Genomic DNA, 19,895 nt, shown 5'->3' on the forward strand with positions numbered 1-19,895 from the left:
CAGAACCTTCAGAACGGAATGCATTATTTGAGTTGCTTAGAACTGTAGACTCTATGGATTTACTGCATTGAATCTTTTAGGTAGGCCTTGAAAGGTGAATTGTTAAGATAGCTTTGGTTGACCGCTGGGCAACTGGCACTGTAAACTGTAGCAAAACTGTCAGCTTTAGGCACCGCAGAACTGGTGTGAGCCCTGTGGATGACTGTGCAGATTATTCTTAGCCTTTGTCTCTGGGAAGCCAGCATTGAGCAGGGGAAGCACAGGATCCCAGGGTTACTTTGACAGAATTTAAAGCGCTCTGCCTGACCAACTGAATAGCTTCTTAGGATGTACACCTCCGGAGGTAGAGATTTTTAAAAGAAATATTCAGTGTTATTGTGGAGATTGTAGGTACTGATCCAAGATACCAAAGAGTGGGTTAGCGGTCTGTTGCATAGCAGTCCTTGAGCAAATTTGGTAAGGTATAAATTGTAAAATCCGGAAACACTGATTCTGAGAAAATAGTTGCATACTTAATATCTGGAAGTTTGACAGATGGAGTGTTAACTTTTTCTGTAGCGATTTTGAAAGACACTTGGCAGTCTCATACTTTATTTATTTGAGCTTGGTGGGTACTAAACTCAGATACATACTCTCTCCTCTTGAGCCACCTTCCTCCTTCCCCCTAGTCCTTTTGCTTTTTAGTTCATTTTTCAAACTAGGGCCTTTGTAATTCCCCATCATCCAGGTAGCAGGGACCACAAACATGTACCAGCATGTCTGGATTGGATTTAAAGATAACTTTCTTGTATTGGGAGAGTACTTGATACTGACATTCTTTTGGAGCTCATTAAATTAATACTTTTGACATTTTACTACATGTGGAAACCATTTGATTTTGAGAATGGCAAGAATGGATTCTGAGGCTCTGGTTTGGAACTTACTTGCATGAAAGAGAGATAGCCTACTGGGGAAGAACAGCAAGATTTGTAGAAAAATGGTTTGAGATGTATTACATTTATAATATCAACAGGAAGTAAATCGTGCAGAGCATCTTTTTATTTTATTTCCTTATAATGATGCACATTTTCTATTTCAGATGAATTTACAATTTATTGTTTGGATTGGACTGATCAGTTCAGCTTGCTGTGTGTTTGGCCAAACAGGTAAAAAAGAATATTTTCCCAATTTTTCTTTCCTTTTTCTTCAGTATCTTATATTACTCATGGTTAAGTTAGGTTCCTGGAAAATGGTAAATCAGTTGATTTTGCTTCTTCTGAAAGCCCTGCAGTACCACTATCTGATCCCAGGTGGAAAGTATCCTCCTCCCAAGAGGATAATGAAGCCTGTGCCCTGACTTCCACCATCCCTGCTGTCTAAAATGAGGATAGTGAAATACAGAGGGATTTGTGTAGAATAGACTATACACAAAGATTTTTGAGAATTATAAAGAATTGAAGCGAGTAGAGGGAAGGTGATAGCATGAAATATGTTTATTAGTGACTAAAGTAAATGTGAAGTTGTGGATTATGAATTGTCTGTTGTTGTATAAATACAACCCAGGAGCAATTGACTTTTTAGAAGATGTTCTTGCTCTTTAATCAAAAACTCTTTGCAAATTGTGAAATGTTAGCACATGTAGAAGAGCAATGAGAATAAAGCCAGAAATCTCTGTAAGCTATGGTGTATCCACATGTGGAATCACGGGTACTCAGTTCTTTCCACATCTCAAAAAGTATACTTAATTAGAATTATGTGTGCTGAGCATGGGGGGATTAGTACATGGAGAAGTGAAGGAAGAAACAGTAAATGGAACTCTTAATAAATTTGAACAACCCAGTATCAGTATCAGAATACCACAAACAAGGTAAGAAACTAAGCAGAGTATAATTTCTTCAGTATGTGCAGAAATCTAATGTAAACCAATATAGATATGGTATCATGAGTAATGTAAAAAGAAACTACTTTGCTCAGTTGTAGTTAAACTCATGATATGTATAGCCTTTTGGAATGCTAGATTGTGACATTATACTGTTGAAAAATACAGAGTATCAAGTGTGTACCAATAGTACCTAGTCATTGGTACAAAAGATAGGACAACTGTCCCTTTATAACTTTTCAAGGTGATTCAAAATCAAGGTGATTTGAAATCATTAAGGTCCCTCTGAGGTAGGTCTAGTTTAGCTTGATTAACTAGGTTAGACTGTTTATTTAGCTTACATGTATTGTGTTATTTGCCAATGTGATCTCAATTTTAAAATTTTCTTCTTTTTTTTGGTGAAAATTCAAGTAAAGTGATCTTTCTTTTTTCTATCAGATAAAAATAGATGTTTAAAAGCAAATGCCAAGTCATGTGGAGAATGTATACAAGCAGGGCCAAATTGTGGATGGTGCACAAATTCAGTAAGTAAAATTGTTTTCATTCATTCTGTTCTTTAATTATTGAATGTGGCCCTTGCTGTATCCTTGGGAAGACTAGATATGAAGTTTTACTTAAATCAGTGTTTGTTTATTGGCCAAGATACTCCAGTCTAGATCTATGCTATTAATCACAGTGGCCAGCATGGCTGTTGAACCCTTGAAATATGAGTGTTAGAAATTAAGAGTCTCCTAAGTCTCAAATAGGTGAAGATTTTTTTTTGGGGGGTCCGGTCATGGGGCCTGAACTCTGGGCCTGGGCACTGTCCCTCAGCTCTTCACCTCAAGGCTAGTGCTCTACCACTTGAGCTATAGCGCCACTTCTGGCTTTTTTCTTTTTGCTTATGTGGTGCTGAGGAATCGAACCCAGGGCCTCATACATACAAGGCAAGCGCTCTACCACTGAGCCACCTTCCCAGCCCTAGGTGAAGATTTTGAAAACTTAAATATTAAAAGAAAATGTTTACATGATAGTAAATTTATGTAAATATTTTGTGAATGTTGCTATTTTCTGTTTTTGCTTTTCTGTTTTTAAAATTTGGAAACAGGGTTTTGTTGTGTAATGATCTTCCTGTCTTAGCCTCCTACGTACTAAGATTTTTACAGCTATATACCCCCACGTCTGCCGCCAACTTTCTCCCCTCCTATATCTTCTCTTGTCCCTCCTTCTAGGTCTGTAGTGCAAGAGATCAAACCTAGGGCCTCCTACCTACTAGGTCCTGCTCCCCCTTCTCCCTTCCCCTCCTAGCATGGCTGCTAGATAATTGAAAACTACCTGCATGTGTAGCTTACCTCACTTCTAGGGAAAACTAGACATTTAGTTTATTTTAGACTTTTCCCACTCTTTTTTGATGGGGGAGATGTTAAATTAACTTTTAAAATCACACACACACACACACACACACACACACACACACACAAAATAAACTTACAGAGTTGACTTCTATTCCAGTAAAAACCCATTGAAGTTAGCGTTCAAATTTTACTCTTACTCAAGTTTTTTTTTTTTTGTTTCCGTCGTGGGGCCTGAACTCTGGGCCTGGACACTGTCGCTCAGCTCTTCATCTCAAGGCTAGTGCTCTATCACTTGAGCCACAATGCCACTTCCAGCTTTTTTTTTTTTTTCCTGCTTATGTGGTGCTGAAGAATCGAACCCAGGGCCTCAGGCATGCAAGGCAAGCTCTTTACCACTGAGCCACCTTCCCAGCCCTCTTACTCAAGTTTTTGCCCTTCCTTCCTTCTTTCCCTCCCTCCCTCCCTCTCTCCCTCCCTCCCTCTCTCCCTCCCTCTCTCTAACCCTCCCTCCTTTCCTCTCCTCCCCTCCCTAGGAGTGAGCTTGCTTGCTTGCTTGCTTGCTCCCTTCCTTCCTTCCTTCTTTCCTTCCTTCCTTCCTTCCTTCCTTCCTTCCTTCCTTCCTTCCTTCCTTCCTTCCTTCCTTCCTTCCTTCCTTCCTTCTCTCTCTCTTTCTCTGTCTCTCTTTCTCTACCTCCCTCCCTGCCTCCCCCCCCCCTTCCTCCCAGTCGTAGGGCTTGAACGCTAGGCCTAGGCACTGTCCCTGAGCTTCTTTTGCTCAAGCACTTGAGCCACAGCATCAATTCTGGCTTTTTCTCTGTATGTGGTACTGAGGAATTGAACCCAGGGGTCTTCGTACATGCTAGGCAAGCACTCTACCACTAAGCCACATTCCCAGCCTAAGTTTTTGTTTTCTTTAGGAAAGTAGAACTTCTATACTTTGTCTCCCGTGTCCTATAGCAGACTAAGTTTTCAATGAGTAGATGAATGGGTACTTACAACAGGAACTGAGTCATTTTGAGGTCATAATTAACTCACAAGCTAATGCAAGAAGCAGTGAAGATTATGTCTCCTCAGGCATATGGGCCCATATTGCACATGCCTAGCTTTAACATAAGTGAGGAGGTAGCAGATGGTTGGACCATCTGAAAGATAAAAATGAGAGCATTTTATTTCTTATGACTCTTTCTGTTCTACAAAAAATGGTATATTGAGTTTAAGTTGGAAGTAGTGGAGAGGATAGGAGTGCTGTAGATTTGTCTTAGGCTATTTTCTCTGGAAAGTGAGGATTATAATTTTTGTATGATCTGTTTTGAATAGAATTGGTGAACTTTAGTAAGGTAGTTTCATGTAGAAGTTTCTAAATAAGTGAGTGGTAGCTACTCTTATCAACATCCGTTTTATAGAGGCTATAGTTGATCTGTAATTAGAGGCTGTGTGGCCAGTTGCTCTTAAAAAATTGAGCCTTTTGAGTTTTGGGACCTAATTCCTTAATTATTAAAAGCTCTTTTGGCATATGTTCAGTCAAATTTTTATATTCTTTTTTTTTTTCTGTTTGTGTGTTTCTGTATGGGCTTGAACCCAGGGCCTTGAACTATCTTGTCTTTTTCACTCAAACCGGTGTTGTGCCACTTGAGACATACCTCTAATTTTGGCTCTTTACATAAAATATTTTGCTTTTGTCTGACCAGGCTAGCTACTGACTGTCATGATCAGATCTTAGCTTTCTTGAGTAGCTGGAATTATAGGCATGAGCCACCAGTGTCCAACTCCTCTGGATATTCTAAAGTTTCCTAGATTGGCCCTTATTTGGTAATGTTTAATCTGGTAGAATCTTATGCTTTGGTAGTATTTATAACCTTGTTATTAAATGAAAGTAGTGCAATTTTGATCCATCTGGCCCTGGGCTTTTTTTTTCTCGTTGTTTGTCTAATGTACAGATGCTCATGTTACTATTGCATTTACCTTAGAAAATAATTTATAAAAGCCATTGAGTATTCTTTAAATACTGTTTACCCTCACTGCTATATCACATAATACCAAGAAATTGGTGAGAATAAACAGTGTCACCATGATCTTTGTGCAATCCCACATTTCATGAACTGCTTTTATTTAAGATTTTTTTATATCTATTACAGAAATATATTTGTCTTTCCTATGATCAGTTGTGTAAAATTTTTATTTCTAGAGTGTTTGAAGTATATGTAACACATTACAAATGTAGGCTTTAATGGGAATTCTGTGCCACATATGTACTAAGATGTTAAAAATTTTAAGATAAAATTTAAAAACCTTTTTTTTTCTTACAATAGAAGCAAAGATTTACATTTTTTTGTGTGCTAGATTTCTTTAAAAAATGCCACCATTAATTGAGATGCATTTAGTCTAATATGCTTTTCCTAAACATTGATAATGCTCAAAATATTATGAGTGTGCTGGATAGCACAACAGACTTATATATAGACAGTACTGATGCTTGAACTTGTGCTTGCTAGTAGGCAGATACTCTACCACTTGGGCCACACTCCCAGACTTTTAAGGATTTTTTTTCTGAGGGCAGTTTTTTTAGAAAAAAAAATCATATATGCTATTTGGACATGCATATTACTAGTTATAGTTAAAGATTAGATAACTCTGAACCTGAATGTGAGATATTTAAAGTAGATATTTAGGAGAGTTCTGGGAAAGGTATTCTTTCTTAGAATTGATTTTTCTTGTTTTTAAATAAGAGCATGTATTACAGTTTGAATAAATGGAACATTATGTTTAAAAGCCAAAGACTAAATACCTTAAAATTGTTAATTATATTGGAATTAATTTGACTTTTGTAATTAGTGTGTTTGTAATTAGAATTATGTAAAAGGATTTGATTTTTACACTTTATGACACTGATATTTTATGTATCATTTAGACGTTTCTACAAGAAGGAATGCCTACTTCTGCACGCTGTGATGATTTAGAAGCCTTAAAAAAGAAAGGATGCCATCCAGATGACATAGAAAATCCCAGAGGTTCCAAAAATATAAAGAAAAATAAAAATGTCACCAACCGGAGCAAAGGAACAGCAGAGAAGCTCCAGCCGGAAGATATTACGCAGATCCAACCACAGCAGTTGGATCTGCATTTACGATCAGGTACAGAAATGCACCCAGATTTCTTAAGTTCTTGACACCACTTTTATATGATATGTATGTATGTTGGCTCATGGTTTTGGAAGTTTCAGTCCAGGATTGAGTGGGTTCTGTTTTTTTGGGCCATGACAGGAGGCACATCATCAAAGGACTTGATGGGATACATTGTGCACCTCAAGTTTGGGAAGTGAGAGAAGGTGATACTTTGTAAAGATTATGTCTTAAGTAACTTGAAACTTCCCTATAGGCCCCATCTCTTGATTTCCCACACCCCCAATCATGCCAACCAGGGGACTTAGTCTTTAACACAGGTACTTTTAGGGCACATTCCACATCCAGACTGTAGCAGAATTGACTTTATGTCTTGTCTTGTCGGTTGGGATGTTAGCCTTGTCCTCTTTGTCTTCTTAAAGGCTGTTAGATTTTTCTTTTTTAAATACACTTGAAGGCATACCTGAGTTATTTATAGGATTCCCAGTATGTTTTGCAAAACATATACACATGATCTACTTCATTTTATATTGTTTATTATGTATTGATTTGCTGGCAAGCTAATTTCACTTGTTAATTTGTTTAATTAGGGGAGCCACAGACGTTTACATTAAAATTCAAGAGGGCTGAAGACTATCCCATTGATCTCTACTACCTTATGGACCTTTCTTACTCCATGAAAGATGATCTGGAGAATGTAAAAAATCTTGGAACAGATCTGATGAATGAAATGAGGAGGATCACTTCAGACTTCCGGATTGGTAGGAGTGTTTGAAAGTGTATACTTTTCTTTTCTTTTTTCTTTTTTGTCGGTCGTGGGGCTTGAACTCTGGGCCTGGGCACTGTCCCTCAGCTCTTTAGCTCAAGGCGAGAGCTCTACCACTTGAGCTACAGCGCCACTTCCGGTTTTCTGGTGGTTTATTGGAGATAGGGGGTCTCACAGTTTCCTGCCTGGGCTGGCTTTGAACTGCGATCCTCAGATCTCAGCCTCCTGAGTAGCTAGGATTACAGGCGAAAGCCACCAGTGCCCAGCTACTTTTCTTATTATAAATCTTGGCACTTCTCAAAACTCTCTTGTATTTTTTTCTTTTACCCTTCAGAACTATTTGTGAGATATATAAGCCAGTTTTCTTTCTGAGAGGAAACTGATATTCCTGTCATATCTAATAGTCTTTCTGTCTCCTCATCCTCTGCTGCTGGGTGTTGCTATGCAATTTGACACTGATTGTGCCTCACAAATAAAGAAGGGCATGATTGTTGTCACAGGGATTAATCCATTCTTCTGCTTTATTTATTTTACAAACCAGTGTCAAGTACCTCCAGGTTCTATTTCATTACTAATTAGCATGACCATTACTAATTTGTATGGCTCTACACTCTAATTCACTACATATGTTTTGTTTTGTTTTGTTTTTGGTATTTTGACGTGGGATATTGCTCTGTAGCTCACCCTGAACTCAAAATCCTCTGGCCTCAGCTTCTCAAGTGCTGGGGTTGCTGGTGTGCCTCATCATTCCCAGCGAAAGATTTTTCCCTTTCAACCCTATTTCCTACCTCACGTATGCCTAACTAATCTCTTTCCTGCTTGCTGCCGCTTTGGCCCTCTAAAATATTGGAGGGATTTCATATACTTGGGTAGGCCTTTAAACATTCTGCTGCATTTTGGCCAGGTGCCAGGTTTCACACCTGTAATCTTGGTCCTTAGGAGGCTGAGATCCAAAGTCAATGTTTAAAGTCAGCCTGGGCAGAAAAATTCATGAAACCCCTTTTCCGTAATTACAGCAAAAAACAAGGCTGAAGGCATGGCTCACGTGCTACAGTGACAGCTAAACGAACAAGCCACGCAAACATGAGGCCCTCAGTTCAAACCAGAGTCTTGGCAAGAAAGCAAGCAGCCATATTTTAAATAACTTGCTTAAAATATTCTTTTATTTAGGAACATAATTGACTTTGGAAATAGTTAGCTCTAAGTTGTTTTGGGGATTTGAACTTAGACTTGAGTCATGACTCTAGCCTTAGTCTCTTTTAAAGTAGTCAGAAAACCATAATGTGTATCATTGCATTCTGCCATTATTGGGCGCTTACATGCTAAGAAAATGAAGGTGAGTTATTTTAAAGTGGGTAGGTTCAGACTGGATGTGGTTGGCATGTTCCTATAATCTCAGTGTTCAGGAGGCTGAAGCAGGAGAATCTTAGTTTGCAGTCACCCTGGGCTTTTTAGATTTTACTATTGTTAAATAGTAAAACCCTGTCTCAGAAACATTATGTGTATTTGTGTATAAATGTTGGGTAGCGTTATTTGGCTGTTAGAATACTGTGAACAGGTAACTTACTTAAACAACAGAAATTTATTGACAACTATTCTAGAAGCTGAGAAAACTTAGGATCAAGATTCATTCTCTGCCTTTTGTTGGGTAGGTGATGCCTTCTAGCTATGTTCTTATATGGTGGAGAGAAAAAAAAGGTCACAGAACCCTGATGCTTTTCCAGTCATGATCTCACCTCTTCCCAGTTGCTTTATTTCCTGACAGCATCAGATTGTGGATCAGGTTTTTAGCATGTGCACTTTTTTAGAAGTGGGGATAGAGACATTCAGTTTGCAGCCAGTAATGTCATAGATTTTTTTCTTTAAATGTGAGTTTTATCTGTACATTGATCTATTCTTATGCTTTTTTCTTGCCAGGTTTTGGCTCCTTTGTGGAGAAAACTGTGATGCCTTATATTAGTACAACACCAGCAAAGCTCAGGAATCCTTGCACAAGTGAACAGAACTGCACTAGCCCATTTAGCTACAAAAATGTTCTCAGCCTCACTGATAAAGGAGAGGTATTTAACAAGCTTGTTGGGAAACAGCGCATATCTGGAAACTTGGACTCTCCTGAGGGTGGATTTGATGCCATCATGCAGGTTGCTGTGTGTGGAGTAAGTGAATTCACTTCCTACATTTTTGTGGATTGTAAATGCAATTTAATCAAAGTTAGTAAAAATATGGCTATAGATGTGGTAGTTAAGAATTTTCCTATGGTAGGAGGAGGACACAGAATCAGAGGGAAACGGGAAAACATACAATAGAGGGGCCCATCAGCTGCATTGGAAATTGATGAAAATGAACTAAGCAATGCAAAGACAGTGATGGGAGGGGAGGAATAAGAGGGAAAGAGGGAACAGCTTACACTAAGCAAAAGGAAAGAAATGTAACTATCACCTGATGTGGAAGAAATAGTTGTATTGTCAAAGCTCATAGAAGTCACAAACTTACAAAGACCATGATAATGACTGTTTGCCTTGTGAAGGTTAAAATGTGTTTGTGACTTTGAGTATCACTATCTCACAATACTGTGAAATATGTGAAATTTATGTAACCACCTAATCTCAATTTTAAAAAAAGAATTTTCCTATTCTTCTTGATCCTGGGCATTTGACTTATTATAAATACTATCTTTTATATTTGCGTTTTCACTATAATGTTTGTAATCCTAGGTTTCAGCTTTTAAGCTGAAGAAAGAGTAGAATTCAAGGTAGTACTTCGGCTGATAGCTCTTTTCTTTGGACTTTGTGGGGACAATACCCTCTGGGCTGCCTTTATCCATGCCTTATTCCATGTGATCAGACTACATTTGACAGTTTGTCATGCTTTACTTCTCTAGAGCTGACAAAGATAACCCACTTTTGAAAGACCATTAGTATTAATAATAAACCTAATTTAAAGTTTATTGTTAGGAGGAGATAAACAGTTGAATTAAAGCAATTTACATTTAGACAAATACAATTATGTATAGAAAAAAGTATTTTACCACTTCTGTAAATTCTTCTACCATTTCTGTAAATTCAGTTACACAATACATAACAACTAAAAGTCCTGGTTGATAGGTTAGATTGGATTGAGTTATGCTGGGATAAATGTTTGATAAGTCTTTCTATTAAAAAAATGTGCTGAGCACCAGTGGCTCATGGCTGAGATCTGAGGATCACAATTTAAAGCCAGTCTAGACAGACATAATTGAGTGACTCCTATCTCTATTATTATTACTATTTTTTTTTTTTTGGGTCCGGTCGTGGGGCCTGAACTCTGGGCCTGGGCGCTGTCCCTCAGCTCTTCAGCTCAAGGCTAGTGCTCTACCACTTGAGCCACAGCGCCACTTCCGGCTTTTTTCTTTTTCCTATCTCTAATTAACTAACAGAATGCTAAAAGTGGAGGTATGGCTCAAGTGATAGAATGCCAGTGTTGAGCATAAGAGCTTAGCAAAAGCTTATGGGTGGTGGAGAACAAGACCTGAAGCAGAGTGAAGGAAGAAGTAAACTTGAGATACTCAACAGATACTATACCACCTACAGAAAGACAGGGCACCATGGCTTCTGTTGCTGAGTAAAACCAAAAAAACAACTTTTAGAAGGAGCTGAGATGTCCATGTAGACAACTAGAAAGAAAGCCAAACAGTGGAATAGAGCAGCTTCAGTCTGTGGGATCTTCATTTATTAGAGGATTGTGAGAATTGTGTAAAGAAAAGATAAAGAGTAGAATCAGGTGAAAAGTATAATAGTGTGTATGAAAAGTAACAGGTGATGGTGTTATTGACAGTAGCATTTTAAAATTGAAATCCTTTCATTTGAAGTCACTGATTGGCTGGAGGAACGTCACCCGGCTGCTGGTGTTTTCCACGGATGCCGGCTTTCACTTTGCTGGTGATGGGAAGCTTGGTGGCATTGTTTTACCAAACGATGGACGGTGTCATCTGGAAAATGATGTCTACACAATGAGCCATTACTATGTAAGTGCTAAGGTCTTATCTAAGTGAGTAGGTTAATGTTGCAGTTTGAATCTGTGTTTTATCCTAAGAGCTGTGTGAGGGTTTCAGGGATTCAGGTTTTGTCATGCTAGCAAGTATGGTCCATAACACAATGTCTAGGAAGTCTCTTGTTGCTGTTTGTGAAAGTGTGCATACTCCTTGTGCTTAACAGGGGCCTAACCTGGCTGTAAGGGGTGCTTCTCACCTTGAGAGGGGGGAATCTCTGGCTCTAAGAGATACTTCTCACACTTAGACAAGTGCTTTGCTGGGGGTATTATTCCTGAATCAATTTAACTGACTCTTCACTTCATGCAGCATCTGGTAGTCACATTGGCATTATTATTCTTAACAATTTATCTAGGTTTACACACTTACATTTTATATGACTTTTAAAAAGTGGGCATCATGTCTTTATTGAAAATAAATATTAGAAGTTATTCAACAATAGAACAATAGAACAATACAAATCATTTTATTTCCTTAAGTGATAGATAATAGAACTTTTAATATGAGCTTTAATTATAACTTTTAATTATAGAACTTTTAATTTTATTGTCCTCACATTTAGTATATGTGCTGCTGAAGTGAGCACTGTCCTTACACTTAAAGTCCATAGATTATATTACTGTTTAAGATCTATTAAGATGGATATGTGTGTGCATATACATTTGTATGTATACAGACATACATTTATGTGCATATATATGTGTATGAGAAGAGGATTTGAAATTCAAATACATACTATCAACTTAGCAATTGTTTGCTTTTGATATTCTTACTTGAAGGCCATCTTGCCCAAGGAAATCTGTTATATATGTAAGTTTATATATAGTTCAAAAAATACTGAAAAATCAAAATACTGGTGACAGGAGGATTACAGGCTATAGCCAGTCTGGTTTACATAGTAAGACTGTCTCACAATAACAGGTGGGCACCAGTGGCTCATGCTTTTAATCCTAGGTATTCAGGAGGCTAAGATCTGAGGATCATGGTTTGAAGCCAGCCTGGGCAGCAAAGTCCATGAGATTCTTACTCCAATAAACCACACAAAGCTGGAAATGAAGCTGTGGCTCAAATGGTAGAGTGCTAGCCTTGAGCAAAATAGCTTGGTGCACACACAAAAACAGCAAAGACAAACAAGAAAAAGTGAGCTACATTAGAAGCATATTTTTACATACTAAAACATATTGCTTCTCCCCTTAGGATTATCCGTCTATTGCTCACCTTGTCCAGAAACTCAGCGAAAATAATATTCAGACAATTTTTGCAGTTACTGAAGAATTTCAACCTGTTTATAAGGTAAATATAATTGAGATAAAAAGTTCTTTTGTTTTTGTTCATTTTTGTTTAGCAAAATTTGAGGCATAATTATGTCTTCATTGAAGACCACTATGTAGGCAGACTGAATTTAACAAAAGGAATTTAATCCAATTTTAGTCACAAACTGTGAAGCTAGTTACCTTTTCCAAGATTTGATACCTGAAGCTACTTAATAGGAAATGTTATTTCAAGATAAATATTACTTGTTTAATAGATTTTTAAAAATAGTTTAAGTAATACTGATATTTTGCATGTTTTATCTTTCCATCGCAGGAACTAAAAAATTTGATCCCTAAGTCAGCAGTGGGAACATTATCTGGTAATTCTAGCAATGTAATTCAGTTGATCATTGATGCCTACAATGTGAGTAAATTTTAAGTAAGATCAACTTTGAACAGTACCCCATTAAGGATACTTTGTTTTAGAAAAGTAAATATTCACTTAACAATTTCCCAAGCTAAGAGAGCAATAGCAAAAACAAAGACATAAAACTTGAGTTCTGTATCTGGGGACAAAAGTTTCTATTGTCTTCCAAAAGCATTGTCTAAACAAAAGACAAAATATGATAAAGGAATGTGTGGAACTTTCTGAACATCTGTTTATATGTCATTAAGCAAAGATCTCATTGCAAACAGGTATAAAATTTGTATTTAGATATATTGTTATTTATTCAACCTTTTTCGCCCTAAGTATGCTTAGTGGTTTTGTCTATTTTGATGAATTGTGCTAGGAAAACTTTTCTTTTTTTGCACTAATTCAGAGAATGTTTTCTATTTTCAGTAAGTATATACATACACTCAGGTATGAACATGTGAGAGTACCATTAAGGTTATAGCACTATGAAGCAGTACACATATGTCTATAATTTAAGCTGCTATTTATACCTGCCTTATAAAGAGGTCTGGTATTGTGCTTTCTTCACATAGGGAAAGGAGTTGAAACTGAAAAGAAATTATAGCCGAGGTAATACTTTATTTGACCACTAATGATACTTAATTAAGCATTGGCCAAAAATCATTTCTATGTAATCTGAAGGCATTTAGTATGATTGTGTGTGACATACACCCTCCCCAGCCTCCCCAATTCTGTGGTTGCATTTTAGATATTTTTTAACTCATACCATGGGGTTCCAGAGATGTTTGATATTTTAAGTAAGGACTGACTTTCAGCCTCTCAGGGTGGTCTTTTTGTGTTTTTTTTTTTTTGGTGGGCTTGAGGGCAGTGTTGACAGTCAAACCCAGAACTCACGCATGCTAGACAAGTGTTCTACCACTGAGCTACCTGCACCTATCCCTCACAAGCCACTTAAGGTTTACATTTTTCTGCTAGGACCACAGGCATTATAACAAATTTGTTCCCAGTTTGTCGAGTAGCTCATTTACGGTGCTCCTTAGCTTGAAGAGGAAATATAAATGTTCATCGGGGAAAGAAAACATCTCTTCTCTGTTTCTAATAATTAATGTCAGGCCTCTGTGCTATATAATCATTAATGTTGTAATTGAACTAAAAACACTCCTATTATACACATTATTTTGAAGATTGGACTCTTAATTAGAAGTTATTACTCTGAGTTTTCTAATCCTTCAGGCAGGCTTAGATTAAATTTTTTGTTGTTGTTGTTATTACAGTTCATTGTACTCATTTGTTTTACATTCGGGTAGTATTTTATTTGACTTCCTTATTGACAATCAACTTACCTTTTAGTCCCTTTCCTCAGAAGTCATTTTGGAAAACAGCAAATTGCCAGAAGGAGTAATGATAAATTACAAATCCTACTGCAAGAATGGGGTGAATGGAACAGGGGAAAATGGAAGAAAGTGTTCCAATATCTCCATAGGAGATGAGGTATATCCTATAACCATTTTCTATAGAAAAGAAAAAAAATGCTCATTTATAAATACATTTACAAAACAACTTAAGCTTTATTGATAGCTTAATTTAGTTTCCTTTTCCTCTTCCAGGTTCAATTTGAAATCAGCATAACTGCAAATAAATGTCCAGAAAAAGTTTCTGGAAACAGTAAGAATTCTGAAACCATTAAAATTAAGCCTCTGGGCTTTACTGAAGAAGTAGAGATTATTCTTCACTTCATCTGTGAGTGTGAATGCCAAAATGAAGGCATTCCTGAAAGTCCCAAGTGTCATGAAGGGAATGGGACATTTGAGTGTGGAGCTTGTAGGTAAGCTGGGGACTGGAAGGACAGAGGGCATGGTGCCTTTGAAAATTGTAGGCAATGTCTTAATACTGGTATATGCATATGAAACCTCAGTTTGGACAAATCATTTGTTCCAATCACCATTGCAATTCCATTAGATGAATTTAAGGATCTTTCCTGTCTTTCTTTTTTTTTCTTTTTCTTTTTTTTTTTGTCGTGGGGCCTGAACTCTGGGCTTGGGCTCTGTCCCTTAGCTCTTCAGCTCAAGGCTGGTTCTCTACCACTTGAGCCACAGCTGCACTTCTGGCTTTTCCTGCTTATGTAGTGCTGAGGAATCGAATTAGGGCCTTGCACATGCAAGGCAAGCACTCTACCTCTGAGCCACCTTCCCACACCTATACAGAAACTTTTAATTTAATCTAGTCTCATTCATCCATTCTTGTTCTATTTTTGTTTGGCAGTTAGGATTCTATTCAAAAAGCCATTCTGTGCCTATAGTTTCCAGAGTTTTCCCTGAAGTAGTTTCAGAGGGGGCAAAGCTTACATTTAAAGCTTTCATCCAATTGTAGTTGATTTCTGTTCAGAGTAAGCAGTATCAGACTCCTGGTATAGATAATCAGTTTCTTAGCACCTTTTTTTTTTTTTTAAGAGGCCATCTTTCCCCCCATGCGTTTTTGGCTCCTTTATCAGAGATTAAATGGCTCTAGTGTGGGTGTATTTGTGGATTTTGCTGGTCAATTGGAGATGAAGACTCTCTAAAATATATTTGACTGGCTTGACTTTGAACCACAATCTGAACCACAATCATCAGATCTCACAGCTGCCCGAGTGAGAGTTATAGGCTTGAGCCACTGGTGCTGCCTGGCTGAAATAGTCTTTTGATTGGAGAGTGGAAACAATTAACATTCAGGGTTGATATTGAGATCTGTGTCATATTTCTTGTCTTTTTTTTTGGGGGGGGGGTGGGGGGTTAGTCATGGGGCTGAACTCTGGGCCTGAGCGCTGTCCCTCAGCTCTTCAGCTCAAGGCTAGCACTCTACCACTTGAGCTACAGTGCCACTTCCGGTTTTCTAGTGGTTTCTTGGAGATAAGAGTTTCACAGACTTTCCTGCCTGGGCTGGCTTTGAACTGAGATCCTCAGATCTCAGCCTCCTGAGTAGCTAGGATTACAGGTGTGAGCCACCCGTGCCTAGCTCATTTTGTTTTTATAGTGCTTGCTTTTTCCTATTTTGCTAATCTCATTAAATAGGATTTATTCTTTCCTGTGTTTCTCTGTTTTTATTTGTCTTTTTGTATGTAGTATTCCTTTAATTATCTTCTGCAGTGCCAGCTTAGTAGTCATGAATTTGTTGTACTTTTGTGTATCGTGGAGGATTTTTATTTCTTCCTTAATTATGAGAGAGAATTATGAGCTGAGAAATTATGAAAAAATAAAAGGGCACCAAGGTTCCCCCCCATTTTTTCAACTGGTTTTTGTTGTTGTCTTCTTTCCAGCAGGTGGCAGCATAGTTATAGTTCCCAGCCAGTGGCACAGAAGAAATTAAAGATCTTACTGATCTCACTTTACCTTTTAACTTGAGGCTTTCCTGTTTCCTACATTGTGTAAACTCAGTCTGTTGTGATCAGCTGTTTCTCTTGGTGTTTTCCTAGTCCAACTGCCTCTGTTCACCTTACTGTGCAGCTTCTTATGTGGAGCTGAGACTAAAAGCTCTGTGCATTCATACTTCAGTGCTCCATGTTTTGTCTTCCTGGGGTTTCTGTGATACAGATGCTGTGTGAGTTAACAGAATTTCCTGCAGCTTCTATCAGAATGAACTTCAAGTCCCTCGGGAGGGCCCCTCTCAGACTCATCACAAAGATAGAAACTTTGGGGGTATTGTTGGAGTTCAGATCACTGTCTTACCTACTCTAATTTCCTTAGCCACTCTTTCTCAGAAGCAGTTTTATATCCACCCCACCCCCCACCCCCTTATACTGCTGCATAGTTGGGAATTGTTGCCACTTCTAAATTGACATTTTTTATTCCTGGAATTTTTGGCTTTAGGCCTTATAAAATATGCATTTATAGAACAGTGTTTGGGGAAATATATCAAACTGATCAGGGTGATTTTTTTCCTTTTCCTTTTTTTTTGGTGCTGTTCTTGGGTGCTGTCCCTGAGCTTCTGTGCTCATGGGTAGCACCCTACCACTTCATTGGCAGTGCCACTTCACTTCTGGCTTTTTGGCAGTTAATTGGAGATAAGAATCTCATGGACTTTTCTCCCTGGGCTGGCTTTAAACTGCAATCAGCTGCAATCCCCAGATCTCAGCCTTTTGAGTAGCCGGGATTACCAGTGTGAGAAATCACACCTGTATTGCCTGCCCTAGCAATAATGATGACTTTATCTGAGAAATAGAATTAGGAAGTAAAAAGGAATGTTTATACTGTACTTCATTAAGTTTGCATTTCTTGAACAATTTTTTTTTAGCAATTTTACATGTTGTAAAATTTAAAAAAGGAAATGGTGTTATTGTAGAATGTAGACCCTAACTTAAATTTTATAGCTATTTTTCTTTCTGTTACTGAGATTCATACTCAAGTTCTCCTGCTTGCATGACTGGTGTCCTGCCACTTGAACTGGGGTATATCTGAGGTGGTAGAGCACTTGCCTAGCAAGCACAAGGCCCAAAGGTCAAAATCCTCATACTGCAAGAATAATTTATAAACAAATGACTATGTTTATTTTTTGTATAGATTTTTATCATGAACATTCCCAAGTACTATGTTAGTAGTTCAAGAGATTGTTCAGTTTTGTTTCTTCTTCATAACTTTGTGGCATTGCAACTGGAAATCTTTCTTCAGGTGTAATGAGGGCCGTGTTGGCAGACATTGTGAATGCAGTACAGATGAAGTTAACAGTGAAGACATGGATGCTTACTGCAGGAAAGAGAACAGCTCAGAAATCTGTAGTAACAATGGAGAATGTGTCTGTGGACAATGTGTGTGTCGGAAGAGGGATAATACAAACGAAATTTATTCTGGCAAATTCTGCGAGTGTGATAATTTCAACTGTGATAGATCCAATGGCTTAATCTGTGGAGGTAAGAAAAAGCAGTGTAAGTTGTTACAGACTGATTTCCCCAGTATGGTAAAAATATTAGGAGTTACTCAATAGTCCAATGGCAAAGGGACAGCATTTGGGGTCAGTCCATCCTTAGATACACTTTCCTATGTGTTGTTGGTTACTTTTGCTTTTTAAGTAAATGCTGTGATATTTTATGCTTGTGATTATTTTGAGAAATGGTCTTTATAATTGCAGGAAATGGAATTTGTAGATGTCGTGTGTGTGAGTGCTACCCCAACTACACTGGGAGCGCATGTGACTGCTCTTTGGATACTGGTCCATGCACGGCAGTAAATGGACAGATCTGCAATGGCCGGGGCATCTGTGAGTGTGGTGTCTGCAAGTGTACAGACCCAAAGTTTCAAGGTCAAACTTGTGAGACGTGTCAGACCTGCCTTGGTGTTTGTGCTGAGCATAAGTAAGCATTTCCTAATTACTTGAAATTGTATTTGTCTTTGTTCACCTAATATGTATTAGAGTTATCACTAAAGCCAGGACAAGTGCTGGTATGTTGTACTATAAATAAATGCCCCCAAAATGTCTTCCTCATTATCTAGTGTATGTTTGTCATCTGAGAACTGTGCTATTATTTTGATAGGAAATTGCTATATAATTGAATCTGTGTGGTTACTTTTATTAAATTATCATTGCTACCATTTTTTTTTTAATGGTGCTGGGGATTAAACCAGGTGAGGGCCTTTTGTTCTACTGCTGAGGAATATTTCTGGCCCACTTACAATGTTAACTCAGCAAAATTAAAGGTTTTACCCTTGATTGATTATAATTGATCCAATAATAATACTTTTAAGTTCTGGTTTATGCTATCATTTTAATATATTACAGACCTTGTTTTATGATCTGTTTATTGAATTTATTTTTATTATTTATTGGAATTCTATTAAAATTTCATTTGTGGAAGTAGTTTTTTTAGAAACAAGCAATTTTTATTAGTCAAAAATATGTAATTGCTAGTATTGTCTAACAAGATTGGTTATTGGTATTAAAATTTAACTTATTTTTTTCTATGCCACTTAATGGGGCTATAACTCCATTATCATTTGAGACATCTTCCCACTTCTATCATCTTGCTGTTTTACTGGAGATAGGAATCTCTAAGATTTATCTGCCCAGATTGGTTCAGAACCCAAATACTTAGATCTCAGGCTAATTTTAAGGAGGAGGTGAAAGGTACAATAAAAAGTGCAGGTTCGGGCTGGGAAGGTGGCTCAGGGGTAGAGCACTTGCCTTGCATACAGGAGGCCCTGGGTTCGATTCCTCAGTACCACATAAGCAAAAAGGAAAAAGCCAGAAGTGGCGCTGTGGCTCAAGTGGTAGAGTGCTAGCCTTGAGCTGAAGAGCTGAAGGACAGCACCCAGGCCCAGAGTTCAGGCTCCACGACTGGACCCTCTTCTTCCCCCCCCCCCCCCCCCAAAAAAAAAAAGTGCAGGTTCTTTTACCCTTACAAAGAGAGCATATTCACATGGTCAGCAAAGGCAGCCCATTTGCCTAAGTCAGCTTTGTTGGAGGCAGAATGCAGAGAGAGACCTCATGTACCCTTTCCCCTTTGGCTGTAGCTTTTCCAGCCACCTCATTGATATTAGCTGTATTCATGCAGATTACTGATGGAAGCTGGAATCTACACTTCCCATTCAAAAAACGTACTCTGCCTCCATGTTTATTCAAATCCTCTTTCATTGTTCTTGGTTCATTAATGTCACGGGGTTAGCATGCAAAATGTTTCTTAAATAGTACATTTAAATATCCTTTGTTTTGACAGAGAATGTGTTCAGTGCAGAGCCTTCAATAAAGGAGAAAAGAAAGACACGTGTGCACAGGAGTGTTCACATTTCAACCTGACTAAGGTAGAAAATCGGGACAAGTTGCCCCAGCCTGTCCAGGTGTACCCTGTGACCCACTGTAAGGAGAAGGATGTGGATGACTGCTGGTTCTACTTTACCTACTCAGTGAACGAGAATAATGAAGCCATTGTTCATGTTGTAGAGACTCCAGGTAGAACCCAATAATTATATACATTCATTTTCTTTTATATGTTGTTTTGACTATCCATCTTATTGTCAGATTCCCTAATATCTGCAAACAAACTCCAACTCTGTAAGGTACAATTTAGGGAATTTTTCTTTTTTCAAAACTTAAAATACTTTTTAACCATGAAATAAGGAATCAAGAGTCAATTTTAAGTTTTCTGATAGGAATGTTT

General features: G+C 37.9%; 1 protein-coding gene across 1 annotated transcript in view; it reads left to right on the top strand.

The window, feature by feature from the left end:
* The window catches only part of Itgb1 (integrin subunit beta 1), a 44,838-nt gene that overhangs the window by 13,227 nt on the left and 11,716 nt on the right, over positions 1-19,895 (top strand). The window contains exons 2-14 of the mRNA XM_042685866.1: positions 1,079-1,145; positions 2,297-2,382; positions 6,101-6,323; positions 6,902-7,072; positions 8,995-9,233; positions 10,925-11,080; positions 12,302-12,397; positions 12,692-12,781; positions 14,123-14,263; positions 14,380-14,597; positions 17,416-17,654; positions 17,873-18,095; positions 19,455-19,687. Coding sequence (XP_042541800.1) covers positions 1,079-1,145; positions 2,297-2,382; positions 6,101-6,323; positions 6,902-7,072; positions 8,995-9,233; positions 10,925-11,080; positions 12,302-12,397; positions 12,692-12,781; positions 14,123-14,263; positions 14,380-14,597; positions 17,416-17,654; positions 17,873-18,095; positions 19,455-19,687 — 2,182 coding nt within the window. The remainder of the gene's footprint in view (positions 1-1,078; positions 1,146-2,296; positions 2,383-6,100; positions 6,324-6,901; positions 7,073-8,994; positions 9,234-10,924; positions 11,081-12,301; positions 12,398-12,691; positions 12,782-14,122; positions 14,264-14,379; positions 14,598-17,415; positions 17,655-17,872; positions 18,096-19,454; positions 19,688-19,895) is intronic.

The sequence above is a fragment of the Dipodomys spectabilis genome, unplaced genomic scaffold, assembly GCF_019054845.1.
Source record: "Dipodomys spectabilis isolate Male_0828 unplaced genomic scaffold, ASM1905484v1 ptg000096l, whole genome shotgun sequence".
Lineage (NCBI taxonomy): Eukaryota > Metazoa > Chordata > Mammalia > Rodentia > Heteromyidae > Dipodomys > Dipodomys spectabilis.